This window comes from Oncorhynchus keta, chromosome 17, assembly GCF_023373465.1.
Source record: "Oncorhynchus keta strain PuntledgeMale-10-30-2019 chromosome 17, Oket_V2, whole genome shotgun sequence".
In the NCBI taxonomy this organism is placed as follows: domain Eukaryota; kingdom Metazoa; phylum Chordata; class Actinopteri; order Salmoniformes; family Salmonidae; genus Oncorhynchus; species Oncorhynchus keta.
The window spans coordinates 15,806,314-15,821,363 of NC_068437.1; the positions used below are offsets into that span (position 1 = coordinate 15,806,314).

Sequence of the window (15,050 nt, forward strand, 5' to 3'; positions counted from 1 at the left end):
TGTGTTGTCAGACTAAAGTGATCAGAGCACAACAAACAGAGAATCTCCCATGAGATTAGAAGGAAAGGAATTGAGCGTGAAGCTGTGATATAGAACAATCAATAGGATTCTTCTCAGCCCGTTTTAAACACAAAAAAGCTGTAGGGAAAACAGCTGCTTGCAGTTTGTCAGAGGTAAATGAATGGGATAGGGGTGTGTGAGACTGGTCAAGGAGGTGTCTCATACCTGGCTATCTGAGTGAAAATATTAGAGTCAAGGGCACGACTGACATTCTCAGTTCCCATAGAAAGATAAGATATTTCAGATATGTTGATCAAAATGTAAAAAGAAAGCCTACTTAGAAAGCCCAGCAAAGGTTAGACTTAGTATAACCAGATTCTAGACAGGAAACAAAAAGACAGAAATAGTAGGCTATTGTTACTGTAGAGGTATTTTCCCAAGGGCAGTAGCGAGTCTTTCACTCCCTGCTGCCTAGCACTGACTGACTCACCTCAGGCTAGAGTGGAGGCCCACAGGCTCAACATAAAGGAGCAGTCATTTAAAATGTGGAGACAGCATTATTTCTCTGACAGCTAGGCCTACACTGGCATGACATCATAAATGTGGTGTGGAGTCCTAGTGGGATGAATAATACAAACATGACAATTAAGGCTTTGTTTTTATCTAGATGAAAACATATCCTAAAGAGATTATATTACAGACCCTCAATCAGAATCTCCAAAGCAAGTGAAGAGTGGCCATTAACAAGTTAATTCGATTATCTTAGGCTCACTCCTTTTACCTAAACATTTGAGTTCAAAGGAGAATGCAATTCCCGTCATATAGGCCAGGGGTTTTCAAACTGGGGTCTGCGGCAGGTCCGCGGTTTTTGTTGGGATTTTTTTGATGTGAAAAATATTTTTTACGAATATCGCTAGCTGCAACCGAATACGATTGTGGATACCATTTTTATGTCTCTGCCTCCAGTATATAGGAAGTTAAGAGGTAGTTTCATAAGCCATTGCTAACTAGCGTCAGCTCAATGACTGGAAGTCTACAGGAACAGTTAGCATGCTAGCTGTTCCTGTTCATCCGACTCTGGGGAAGTAGATCATTGGCTTCAATGTCAAAATCTCAAACTAAAATTATAGTCATTGGAGCAAATTGCAGGGTATTTCTGTATAGAAAATTATTAGACTGACCTTCTAAGAGTTCATTTTCAGAATGGTAAAACAGTTTCGGTGTCAACTTAAATGAACAAAACCAGATAGAAAACATGCAAAAATTGCAAAAACTGCAGTTTTTTTAATAATACCATCTGAGAACTAACAATCAAATAAAAGCTAGATAGTCAGGGATAATATTATTATTATTATATATTTTTTAATTGGGCATTCAGGGCACATGCACATTGATTTTGTAATAATATTTGAGCAATGGAACACAGAATTAGCCATGGCAAAATGCGAAAAAGTGCAGGTGACATCAGCAAACCACTCCCCCACACGACACCATCTGCCTGGTACAGTTGAAACCGGGTTTCATCTGTGTCGAGCACTCTTCTCCAGCATGCGAGTGGCCATCGAAGGTGAGCACTTGTCCACTGAAGTCAGTTACGACACCGAACTGCAGTCAGGTCAAGACCCTGTTGAAGATGACGAGCACGTAGATGAAGAAGCCTGGTGTGGAGGTCCTGAGCGGTTGTGGTTAAACATGGTTTGTGGTTGTGAGGCCGGTTAGATGCACTGCCATATTCTCTAAAACAACGTTTGAGGAGACGGCTTATGGTAGAGAATTGAACCTTCAATTCTCTGGTAACAACTCTGGTGGACATTCCTGCAGTCAGGATGCCTATTGCACGCTCCCTCAAATCTTGAGATATCTGTGGCATTATGTTGTGACAACTGCACATTTGAGTGGCATTTTATTGTCTCCAGCACAAGGTGCACCTGTGTAATGATCATCCTGTTTAATCAGCTTCTTGATCGGCAACACCTGTGAAGTGGACGGATTATCCTGGCAAAGGAGAAGTGTTCACTAACAGGGACATACATTTGCACAGAAAATAAGAAAAATAAGCTTTTTGTGTGCATGTAACTTTGATCTTTTATTTCAGCTCATGAAACATGGGATCAACACTTTACATGTTGCGTTTATATTTTTGTTCAGTATATTTTGCCACATGAATTAGAGGACCATAATAGCGTTCATGTCAGTAGTTAAACCCGGAAGAGAAGTACTCTGCCATCAATCACAACGTTTTGGATGCAGTGGCAACAAAACATCCTCATTTTGTGAATCATTAAATATGTTAAAAAATGTGATCTTAACAGACACAAAACAACACACGTCCCATGATTAGCCATGCTACCGATCAAACCTAACGTAAGACAATGGCACAACATTCATGCAGCCGTCACAACTGAATATTACTAATCTGATACATGTCGCGTCGCATCACTCGATGCACTTGATGACAACATCAGCAATTGCATCAAAATTGTATCATCAGTGGTGAGGTGGCACATTATCACAACACCACATAACTCAGATTGCTAGCTAAAGTTAGCTACAGGCATGTATATCTACCTCTTTGACTGGGGGGAATTTCTTCTTGCATTCCATGGACAGGGACCGCAGATCCGTCTGCATGTTCTCGAGTAATTTCTTCACCGCTTCGGGGGTACTGGTCGACATTTTGGATGATGTATTCAATCTAAATATCAAAAGCTTTAAATAATAAGGAATGCAAATGCAGTCCTATGATACTGGTCCCCGGCCTACTTATTCAGCTACTTCGAAAAAAAGAAAAACGCTGTGGACCTCCGCACAAGAGTCCATTGACACAATATTCCAGTGTTCTGCTTTGCCCTATCCGTCTGTATGCATAGTCGAAGCGATGACACGGCATAAGTTTATCTTCAACAAAAAGCCTAGACGTTAGTGTGATAGATGATCATCATTAGCACAATTCTAGCTACTAGTGCCACTTATATGGTTAATATGTCTCCGTTTCAGCCGTAGGTTTCACGGCTCCAGCCGTCACCATTGCAAGCACCGTTTCGATCCCACAATGCTTTGGTAGACATTGACACGTCACTTGTACTTCCGTAAACATGACCGGCTTCCAGCAGAATGATTACAGTGTCCCCTAGTGGAGTATTGTAAACAAATTGATGGGACGTCCAACTCTGTAGTCACCACATTGAAGTTTAAATGTAAAATGGTAAGGTTAGGATTAATGTTAAGGTATTAATGTTAAGGTATGCTAGGGTTTAGGTATATGGACGTCCCAAGGATCCCGACTCTCTTCTCTGTATATATCAATGAGGTCGCTCTTGCTGCTGGTGAGTCTCTGATCCACCTCTACGCAGACGACACCATTCTGTATACTTCTGGCCCTTCTTTGGACACTGTGTTAACAACCCTCCAGGCAAGCTTCAATGCCATACAACTCTCCTTCTGTGGCCTCCAATTGCTCTTAAATACAAGTAAAACTAAATGCATGCTCTTCGACCGATCGCTACCTGCACCTGCCCGCCTGTCCAACATCACTACTCTGGACGGCTCTGACTTAGAATACGTGGACAACTACAAATACTTAGGTGTCTGGTTAGACTGTAAACTCTCCTTCCACACCCATATCAAACATCTCCAATCCAAAGTTAAATCTAGAATTGGCTTCCTATTTTGCAACAAAGCATCCTTCACTCATGCTGCCAAACATACCCTTGTAAAACTGACCATCCTACCAATCCTCGACTTTGGCAATGTCATTTACAAAATAGCTTCCAATACCCTACTCAACAAATTGGATGCAGTCTATCACAGTGCAATCCGTTTTGTCACCAAAGCCCCATATACTACCCACCATTGCGACCTGTACGCTCTCGTTGGCTGGCCCTCGCTTCATACTCGTCGCCAAACCCACTGGCTCCATGTCATCTACAAGACCCTGCTAGGTAAAGTCCCCCCTTATCTCAGCTCGCTGGTCACCATAGCATCTCCCACCTGTAGCACACGCTCCAGCAGGTATATCTCTCTAGTCACCCCCAAAACCAATTCTTTATTTGGCCGCCTCTCCTTCCAGTTCTCTGCTGCCAATGACTGGAACGAACTACAAAAATCTCTGAAACTGGAAACACTTATCTCCCTCACTAGCTTTAAGCACCAACTGTCAGAGCAGTAATTTAGCCCAAACAACTACCTCTTTCCCTACTGTATTTAATTCATGTATTTATTTTGCTCCTTTGCACCCCATTATTTTTATTTCTACTTTGCACATTCTTCCATTGCAAATCTACCATTCCAGTGTCTTACTTGCTATATTGTATTTACTTTGCCACCATGGCCTTTTTTTGCCTTTACCTCCCTTATCTCACCTCATTTGCTCACATCGTATATAGACTTGTTTATACTGTATTATTGACTGTATGTTTGTTTTACTCCATGTGTAACTCTGTGTCGTTGTATGTGTCAAACTGCTTTGCTTTATCTTGGCCAGGTCGCAATTGTAAATGAGAACTTGTTCTCAACTTGCCTACCTGGTTAAATAAAGGTGAAATAAATAAAAATAAATCAAAAATCCCGGAGAGCACTAACCTTTCTATAGAGCAATGTACAGGTAACTGCCAAAATAATGGAATAATAATGAGTAAATGAGGGATACAAATGATGTTGAAAGCAGGTGCTTCCACACAGGCGTGATTCATTAGTTAATTAAGCAATTAACGTCCATCACACTTAGGGTCATGTATAAAAACGCTGGTCTGGCCATTATTCTGGCTACAATGGCTATGCCACAATACGATGACAACGCCCCCATCCGCATTGCCTGAGTGGTTACTGAAAGGGTTGATGAGCATGACAATTAGGTAAACCATATGCCATGGCTGTCTCAGTCATCGGATCTCAACCCACCTGAACACTTATGGGATGTTCTGGAGGGGTGAGACGGTATTTTCCATCAGCATCAACAAAACACCAAGTAATGGAAATACTCGTGGAAGAATGGTGTCACATCCCTCCAGTAGACTTCCAGACACTTGTAGAATCTATACCAAGGTGCATTGAAGCTGTTCTAGCTCATGGTGGGTCAATGCCCTATTAGGACAGTTTATGTTGGTGTTTCTGTTAATTTGGCAGTTAGCCTAGTGGTTAGTGATGGGCCAATAACTGAGTGGTTGCTAGTTTGAATACTTGAGCAGACAAGTTAAAAAATCTGTCGATGTGCCCTTGAGCAATCTACTTAATCCTAATTTGCTCCATGGGTGCCATAATGCTATAGTTGACCATGTAAAAACAACACATTTCATTGCACCGATCTGGTGTACACTGAGTGGGGTTACCAACGTTAAGGCTAATCTGAAGATGGTGCTGGCTATAGCTAAAACTGGCGAGTATAGAGATTGTTATCCACGTCGGCACCAACGATGTTAGGATGAAACAGTCAGAGGTCACCAAGCACAACATAGCTTCAGCGTGTAAATCAGCTAGAAAGATGTGTCGGCATCGAGTAACTGTCTCTGGCCCCCTCCCAGTTAGGGGGAGTGATGAGCTCTACAGCAGTCTCACAACTCAATTGCTGGTTGAAAACTGTTCTCTGTCCCTCCCAAAATATAGAATTTGTAGATAATTGACCCTCTTTCTGGGACTCACCCACAAACAGGACCAAGCTTGGCCTGTTGAGGAGTGACGGACTCCATCCGAGCTGGAGGGGTGCTTTCATCTTATCTATGAACATAGACAGGGCTCTAACTCCCCTAGCTCCACAATGAAATAGGGTGCAGGCCAGGCAGCAGGCTTTTAGCTAGCCTACCAGCTTAGTGGAGTCTGCCACTAGCACAGTCATTGTAGTCAGCTGAGCTATCCTCATTGAGACCGATCAAGCCTAACGTCACACTGTGCCTCGACCTAGGTTGGGCAAAACTAAACATGGCGGTGTTCGCCTTAGCAATCTCACTAGAATAAAGACCTCCATTCCTCCCATTATTGAAAGAGATTGTGATACCTCACATCTCAAAATAGGGAAAATTAATGTTAGATCCCTCACTTCAAAGGCAGTTATAGTCAATGAACTAATCACTGATCATAATCTTGACGTGATTAGCCTGACTGAAACATGGCTTAAGCCCGATGAATTTACTGTGTTAAATGAGGCCTCACCTCCTGGTTACACTAGTGACCATATCCCCCGTGCATCCCGCGAAGGCGGAGGTGTTGCTAACATTTACGATAACAAATTTCAATTTACAAAAAAAAACAGACGTTTTCATCTTTTGAGCTTCTAGTCATGAAATCTATGCAGCCTACTCAAACACTTTTTATAACTACTGTTTATAGGCCTCCTGGGCCATATACAGCGTTCCTCACTGAGTTCCCTGAATTCCTATCGGACCTTGTAGTCATAGCAGATAATGCAAACTTTCTACTTTTAAACTCGGACAAAACAGAGATGCTTGTTCTAGGTCCCAATAAACAGATCTTCTGTTGAGTCTGACAATTAATCTTGATGGTTGTACAGTCGTCTCAAATAAAACTGTGAAGGACCTCGGCATTACTCTGGACCCTGATCTCTCTTTTGAATAACATATCAAGACTGTTTCAAGAACAGCTTTTTTCCATCTACGTAACATTGCAAAAATCAGAAACTCTCTGTCGAAAAATGATGCAGAAAAATCCATGCTTTTTTTACTTCTAAGTTAGACTACTGCAATGCTCTACTTTCCGGCTACCCGGATAAAGCACGAAATAAACTTCAGTTAGTGCTAAATACGGCTGCTAGAATCCTGACTAGAACCAATACATTTGATCATATTATTCCAGTGCTAGCCTCCCTACACTACTTCCTGTTAAGGCAAGGGCTGATTTCAAGGTTTTACTGCTAACCTACAAAGCATTACATGGGCTTGCTCCTACCTATCTCTCTGATTTGGTCCTGCCGTACATACCTACACGTACGCTACGGTCACAAGACACAGGCCTCCTAATTGTCCCTAGAATTTCTAAGCAAATAGCTGGAGGCAGGGCTTTCTCCTATAGAGCTCCATTTTTATGGAATGGTCTGCCTACCCATGTGAGGGACGCAGACTCGATCTCAACCTTTAAGTCTTTATTGAAGACTCATCTCTTCAGTAGGTCATATGATTGAGTGTAGCCTGGCCCAGGAGTGTGAAGGTGAACGGAAAGGCTCTGGAGCAACGAACCGCCCTTGCTGTCTCTGCCTGGCCGGTTCCCCTCTCTCCACTGGGATTCTCTGCCTCTATCCCTATTACAGGGGCACTGGCTTACTGGTGCTCTTCCATGCCTTCCCTAGGAGGGGTGCATCACTTGAGTGGGTTGAGTTGCTGACAATGGTCTTCCTGTCTGGGTTGGCGCCCCCCCTTGGGTTGTGCTGTGGTGAAGATCTTTGTGCTGTACTCGGCTGTACTCGGCCTTGTCTCAGGATGGTAAGTTGGTGGTTGAAGATAACCCTCTAGTGGTGTGGGGGCTGTGCTTTGGCAACGTGGGTGGGGTTATATCCTGCCTGTTGGGGCCCTGTCTGAGGGTATCATCGGATGGGGCCACAGTGTCTCCTGACCCCTCCTGTCTCAGCCTCCAGTATTTATGCTGCAGTAGTTTATGTGTCGGGGGGCTAGGGTCAGTCTGTTATATCTGGAGTATTTATCCTGTCTTATCCGGTGTCCTGTGTGAATTCAGTATGTTCTCTCTAATTCTCTCTTTCTTTCTCTCTTTCTTTCTCTCTCTCTCGGAGGACCTGAGCCCTAGGACCATGCCTAAGGACTACCTGGCATGATGACTCCTTGCTGTCCCCAGTCCACCTGGCCGTGCTGCTGCTCCAGTTTCAACTGATCTGCCTGCGGCTATGGAACCCTGACCTTTTCACCGGACGTGCTACATGTCCCAGACCTGCTGTTTTCAACTCTCTAGAGACAGCAGGAGCGGTAGAGATACTCTCAATGATCGGCTATGAAAAGCCAACTGACATTTACTCCTGAGGTGCTGACTTGTTGCACCCTCGACAACTACTGTGATTATTATTATTTGACCATGCTGGTCATTTATGAACATTTGAACATCTTGGCCATGTTCCTTTATAATCTCCACCCGGCACAGCCAGAAGAGGGCTGGCCACCCCTCATAGCCTGGTTCCTCTCTCGGTTTCTTCCTAGGTTTTGGCCTTTCTAGGGAGTCTTTACCAAGCCACCATGCTTCTACACCTGCATTTCTTGCTGTTTGGGGTTTTAGGGTGGGTTTCTGTACAGCACTTTGAGATAACAGGTGATGTAAGAAAGGCTATATAATTAAATAAATGTGATTTGATTTTGAATTCCAAAAGATTTGGAACACCTGATCTTTCCATGACATACTGTAGACTGACCAGGTGAAAGCAATGATCCCTTATGTAACTTGTTGAATCCACTTCAATCATTGTATATGAAGGGGAGGTGACATGTTAAAGAAGGATTTTTAAGCATCGTTCTGTTCTGAGGGCTAAAGGGGGTGCAATTCAATATTAGGAAGGTGTTCCCTAATGTGTTGTACACTCAGTGTGTGTCAATAAAGCTTTTTTTTTGTCTGTTACCTGTATTTGCTCAATAGTAAACACACACATATACTAAATATGTTACATTAGAGATTTTTTGAGGGAAATAAAGGCATACAGCACACACATACCTCAATAGATTGATTTCTGTTGGTTATTGATGTACTCTGATGTTGATACTGTTACCATGTTCTGGCCATTGGAATGCATGAATGCATTCCCTCTCTCCCTCTCTCTCTAGCGGGGTTTCGGATGGAACAGTTTTCAAATATCTCTTGTTGGGGGGTGACGTGATATGACGTATTTATTTTAAAACTTTTAATACAAATATTTGTATTTTACAATGTCAGTTGTAATTATGCATGTGAACGGTGTTCAGCTTTGCACTTGACTAGACATGACCTGACAAACACATACTGGAAGTGTAAGAGCTTATACTGTTCAAAGTTATTGTTCGCTAAGGAAAAGCAGATAATGAATAGACATTACAAGCAAATAGCAAAGACTATCTAGCACCGTGTGTGTGAACATTAAAGGTATGAAACTGGTCTGTCACCTCTAAACTGCTCACTATGGCGGTATACTGTTGTACGGTACAATGATTTCCAATGCAAAAATGTTGCACAACACAGTCCATACTTCACTAGTTTGTAAACCATGTTTATCATGTGCTTTATCACATATTGGACATGGTATACAGCTTAAAAATATATATATACGATTGTATACCATTTTTTTAAAATCAAGCCAAGAATGAGAGCAATGCAAATATTAATGTATTACATTTCAAAACTGACATAAGACTATGATTAAAATGCTAATACACAATGATTATATCTCCAAGTAAGCTTTTGAATCAATTGCAATACATTTACAGTAAGTCTGACTCCATTCGAATTGCAAACAACAACCTCAGGCTAGCATAGCCTACTAGTTAGTCACCTACAGGTTACTACAATAGAAACAGAGACACTTGTACTTCAGGTGGGCTTCAGATTTCTTTTTGACACAAGTTTTGTGACATAAATCTGGATATTAAATATATTACAAGATATGACATTTTAGCACATGCACATATTTCAATCTGAAGTCACAGTGTTCGTATGAGAAATTGTTAAAGGTCCAATGCAGTCATTTTTATAACAATATCAAGTCATTTCTAGGTAACAATGAAGTACCATACAATGATTGTTTTCAATTAAGATGGTCAAAAATAGATTCTTAGCTAAGAGCAATTTTTCAAGCAATTATTTTTCTTGGACTTTCTGGGAGTGGTCTGAGCAGGGAGAGGAAAACTGAAAACTGGCTGTTATTGGCAGAGTGGTTTGGAACTCTTTTTCTTATTGGTCTATTTACTTGACTGGCAATGTCATCAAAACAGGCTGAAATTCTGGGTGGTCTTTTCAAACAGCTTTTACACTAAAAAGGCATTATAAGCATTTTCAAAATTTAACAGTATTATTACAACCTCGTTGTGTGGAAATGTATATAAAACACAGGAAAACCTAGTTTTTCACTGCACTGGGCCTTTAAATGATGTATTACTTATTGTAACCACAATGACATGATGATTTCAGTTGGCATATGCCTATCTGATTCCTCCATGTGTCATGTAGAAATGTTGTCAGTTAAGGTTTAGCAGGTAAATTAACAAACATATTGATTAGAATGATGTATTACATTCAACTCATATGACTGCAGCGAGTTCGACATGATGCACTAAAAGAATACTTAATCATAGCAAATTGTGTACACATATGCCCGAGAGATGTCCATGAAAAAAAGGAAAATAAAAGATGCTTCCTTAGAAAGCAGGTGCGATCATCAGACAAACATTCTCAAGTCTCAACCACAATGGACATATAACAAATCACTGAATCACACCATTTCAATGTCTGCTCAACTTTAGCCATTGGTGAAAGAAATCAGCAAAACACAGCTACAATTTGTGGTTGATAAGGCAACAGTAGGAGAGAGAAGTGGAGAGACCGACTCTCCCGTGGATGGAAGTGTAGATGGCGGAGAGCCAGTAGCATTGAGTGTGTAAACATAAGAGTACACGACTTAACAACAGGACAGCATCTGAAGCAGTAGTCGGTACTGTCTCTGATAGACCTTGCAGGAGAGAAAGAGCTAAGGCACAGCAGCACCAGTGTCACTGCATCCGTGCTCATTTGGCCGCAGTTGTGCAGTTATGAGGTATCGTTGAGGAGAGGCCATGTCAAGGGAATGGACATGGGACCTCAGAGGGTCTGGGTCCATGTTCCCAGCTCTAGCAGTTGGACTCCTTCTCGTTGACGGGGAAGTAGCCTTCCTTGGTGGGAGGGTGTCTCTGACGGAGGCTGTCCCCATCGCCAGGAAAGATGGCCAGCAGCTTCTCCTGCTCCTTCTTGGTTTTAGGTAAGTCAGTGGATGCCGTGGTCAGGATTGTAAAGCGCTACAAAACAACAGAGGAAATAGACAACAACTATTGTAGATGCTTTATTGTCACATACACAGGATATGTGCAGGACATGATTGGTTTGTTATATTGGTTTGTATTGATTTCTAACTTACAGTAGCTTAAGCCATGACATGAGACAATAGCAAACAGAGGGTGAAACAATGGGTGGTGTGTGTGACTAACCTCTTTCAGGGTGCCTTCCACAGAACACATTTTGATGACCACCCAGAGGGGAACACAGAGCATGGAGGACAGGGCCAGGAGCCAGCCCAGGCAGTAGCCCCACCAAGGGTACACATACTCATTGTTGTACTTCAGAGGGGTGTACTTGATCAGAGAGAAGGCAAAGGTACCCTGCAGAGGCAAATAAATGCAATCAGTTGTGTCTCCGTGACAGTCACTTGTTGCTACGTCCTAGGTTGAGTCAAAAACATTATTTTGTGTTGATTTAAAAACAACAATACTGACTTGCTTTCATTTGGGTCTTATCCTCCTTTTGAACCTTTCCCACTTCTACAAAATCTCTGTGAATTTGATTAGCCTAGCTGTGCAATGTCAGATGCTTTTTCAATAGTAACCACCAGTGGGCACCCCTCTGTCAAGAGACATAACAAGGTTGAGTTGAGAAGATAAATACTCACTAAGCAGGTAGCAGGAGTGAAGAACATCCAGCAGTATTTGATAATAGGTCCGGGACGGTAGCCAATCATGTCCTCAATGTTGTCATAGAAACGGTCAGCACCTACAGGAACAGTGAGGAAAGAGAAGAAGAATGAGACAGGAGTCAGCAGCCGACAGATAGTCATTAAAGTTTCAAGTTTTATTTGTCTTATGTACGGGGTACACATGGTATACACTGAGTATACCAAACTTTACACCTTACTAATATTGAGTTGCACCCCCCTGCACTTTTGCCCTCAGAACAGCCTCAATTCGTCCGGGAATGGACTCTACAAGGTGTTGAAAGCGTTCCACAGGGATGCTGGTCCATGTTAACTTAGTTGTGTCAAGTTGGCTGGATGTTCTTTGGGTGGTGGACCATTCTTGATGCACACAGTAAACTGCTGAGCATGAAAAACCCAGCAGCGTTCCAGTTCTTGAGACAAACCGATACGCCTGGAACATACTACCATACCCCGTCCAAAGGCACTTATTAAATATTTTGTCTGTGCCCATTCACCCTTTGAGTGGCCCACAAACACAATTCATGTCTCAATTGTCTCAAGGCTTAAAAATCCTTCTTTAATCTACACTGACTGAAGTGGATTTAACAATTGACATAAATAAGGGATCATAGCTTTCACCTGGATTCACATGGTCAGTCTGTCATGGAAAGAGCAGGCGTTCCTAATGTTCTGTATACTCAGTGTACACATCCAACAAAATGCTGTCTGATGGACAGCAGAGAGAAACTGTCTCTGAGCCTGTTGGTATCAGACCTCATGCTCCAATATCGTCTGCCTGACGATAAGGGAGGGAACAGCTCGCGGTTGGGGTGTGTAGGGTCCTTGATGATGCTGCGGGCCTTCCTCAGGCTCCGTTTCGGAACACAATACAAATTTGTAACAGCTAACTGTTCGCTAAAAGTTGTATCAATCTCATCAAAAATATATATAATTCAAAATGGTCTAATAATATCATATTCAGCCAGTTGTTCCTCTCCCAGATGCCCTTTCACTTCTATTAATAGCAGACTACTGCTGGATGGCAGAGGATGGCTCAATGAAAATAACCCATTTGTCATGCTAATGTGCCCCTCAATGCATTCCCACATAACTTGGCTAAACAACTCACCATAAATCCAAGCAATGCAAACAGTCTCAAAGACAGCCACAAAGAGCAGGCACGTCCCACTGGCAGCATAGTAGTCAAAGAGTTGGAAGACGTACATGCCTCCCTGGAGAGAGAAATGTGTTGCGTTACGGCAGGGCAGCTAGGAACACTTTTTCTATTTCATCGTCCCCATGCCACCTCCAAGACCACATGTAGAACAACAAAATCATGCCTCGATTTCATCGACAGTGTCGTTGCATTTTGGTACACCAGAAGTACATTAATTTCCAATGGAACGCTGCGTTTGCCTTGCAGCCTTGCATTGCAGAGGCAGTTGCGGAGTGATTTATCAAAAGTACGTGTCAAACTCTGTGTGTAGACGGCTTGACAGAAACGGTAGCAGAAGGTGAGTGTTGAACTTTTGCTGCACACATATCCAGATGATTGCTCCATGCCATTTTGCGCAAATACACTGTTGGTGTGATTGAGGCGTTAGAGAGGCTAAACATCATGCACAGAATAAAGGTTCACGATTTCAGTAACCCGCAATATTTGGCTCTTTTTTTTAGCAACTTTCAATTCACGTGACAATGTGACATTCTACATCTGTAGCTCAGTTGGTAGTGCATGGCACTTGGAATGCCAAGGCAGTGGGTTCGATTCCCATCATCCACCCATACGTAAAATGTATGCACAAATGACAGTCGCTTTGGATAAAATGTTCTGATAAATGGCATATGTTACAAGAAATAAAGCCCTAAATTAAAACCTTTGGGATTTCATTTTTGCTGCATATTCCAACTCCTCCTGAGACATGCGTGGAGAGTTTGGGTCAGAGCCAGGGTCAGCCATTTTACAAGCGTCCATGAACCAATCGGGGTCCTGGGTGGCATTTTAGGCTGTGGCCTACCTCTGTCAGCATGATGAGACCCATGAGGAAGGAGACAATGGCCACCGCCAAGATGAAGAGCTCTCTGCGGTTCTTACGACGAAAGGTTTTAGGGTACATGTCCACCATGGCCGTCACCAGACTCTCCACACACACAAACTACAGCAGTGGAGAGAACAGAGGGGATGCTGTGTCACTGATTTAAAAAACACCACTGTGGACATTGTTAGAGCAGTGTTTACAAGCATATTGTGTGTGTGTGTCAGAAAGAGAGTTAGTGAGTAGGAGAGAGAGAGAGAGAGAGAGAGAGAGAGAGAGAGAGAGAGAGAGAGACTAAGAGAGAGACTAAGAGAGAGTGAGTGAGCGAGACAAAGAGAAAACGAGAGTGAGCAAGAGAGAGAGAGAGAGGAGACAGAGTGCTACTCTAGCCTCACCTGGCTGTCCAGACCCAAAAAGACGATCATGATGAAGAAGAAACAGGCCCAGAGAGGAGAGAAGGGCATCATAGACACTGCACGGGGGTACGCTATGAAGGCCAGACCAGGACCTGGTACAGAAAGGGTTAATACAGGTTTTACAACAGGTCATTACAGAATTGTCATCAAGTGAGCAGGACTTTGACCTCCACCCAATTGTATTGTGAAACTACTAGGTTACCTATGAATTCTCTGAACATTGAAAGTTAATTTTAAAGATTAATATGTCATTATCATGGAAAAGCCATTATAGCACAGTTTAACAAAGTGTTTTTCTCTTGAACAGTGTGGGACATGTACTGTACAGTCAATAGCTCCTTAAGTGGTGTGCAGCGTTTCTACTAATTCACATTCCAAAATATATTGCTGAAATGTATGTAAGTACTTAAAATAAAATACATGTTGAATTATGAAAAATTATGACCAGTTCCCCAATGATGAACTGTCAAGAAAGGTCTGTGTGTGTCTGTTAAAAATAACTACCAACCAGATTCTGCCACCTCTGAGATGGGCACGTTCTGCTCGTAAGACATGAAGCCCAGGATGGAGAAGATGGCAAAGCCTGCCACAAAGCTGGTCCCACTGTTCAGGAAGCATAGCGCCAAGCAATCTCTATAACCCCAGAGAGGCAGTCGTCAGCCAGGCATAGATACCAGCCATAACAGATGTACTGTATGTATGTCACAGTAAAAATGAACAACTTCAAAGATAAATGAATACCATATTGTGAAACAGATACTGTACTGTACAGAATACAGATAAAGATACAGAACAAATATTTCTGACCACCTGTTATTAGCGTACTAGGTTATTATTAGGGTGTAAAACAGAACAAATCACTTATCAGTCTTAGATGGTTATACCATGGATCATTTAGCTATTTGATTTAGAATTTTAGGTCCCCTGTAGGTATGCCCCCAAAATATAAAAAAATATATTTGATAC

At 42.4% G+C, this 15,050-nt stretch overlaps 2 protein-coding genes across 4 annotated transcripts in view; both read right to left on the reverse strand.

Moving 5' to 3' along the window:
* Positions 1 to 3,064, reverse strand: part of LOC118396513 (protein MON2 homolog) — a 46,707-nt gene extending 43,643 nt beyond the window's left edge. For both annotated transcript variants that reach the window (XM_052465610.1, XM_052465609.1), the window contains exon 1: positions 2,569 to 3,064. In XM_052465610.1, the coding sequence (XP_052321570.1) occupies positions 2,569 to 2,676 (108 nt within the window). In that variant the 5' untranslated portion in view covers positions 2,677 to 3,064. The remainder of the gene's footprint in view (positions 1 to 2,568) is intronic.
* A 6,104-nt stretch (positions 3,065 to 9,168) lies between these two features.
* LOC118396514 (sodium- and chloride-dependent GABA transporter 2-like) overlaps positions 9,169 to 15,050 on the reverse strand; it is a 26,051-nt gene continuing 20,169 nt past the window's right edge. For both annotated transcript variants that reach the window (XM_035790770.1, XM_035790771.2), the window contains exons 9-15: positions 14,593 to 14,717; positions 14,064 to 14,176; positions 13,651 to 13,788; positions 12,762 to 12,864; positions 11,609 to 11,709; positions 11,151 to 11,321; positions 9,169 to 10,961 (exon numbers count right to left, since the gene is read on the reverse strand). In XM_035790770.1, the coding sequence (XP_035646663.1) occupies positions 10,797 to 10,961; positions 11,151 to 11,321; positions 11,609 to 11,709; positions 12,762 to 12,864; positions 13,651 to 13,788; positions 14,064 to 14,176; positions 14,593 to 14,717 (916 nt within the window). In that variant the 3' untranslated portion in view covers positions 9,169 to 10,796. The remainder of the gene's footprint in view (positions 10,962 to 11,150; positions 11,322 to 11,608; positions 11,710 to 12,761; positions 12,865 to 13,650; positions 13,789 to 14,063; positions 14,177 to 14,592; positions 14,718 to 15,050) is intronic.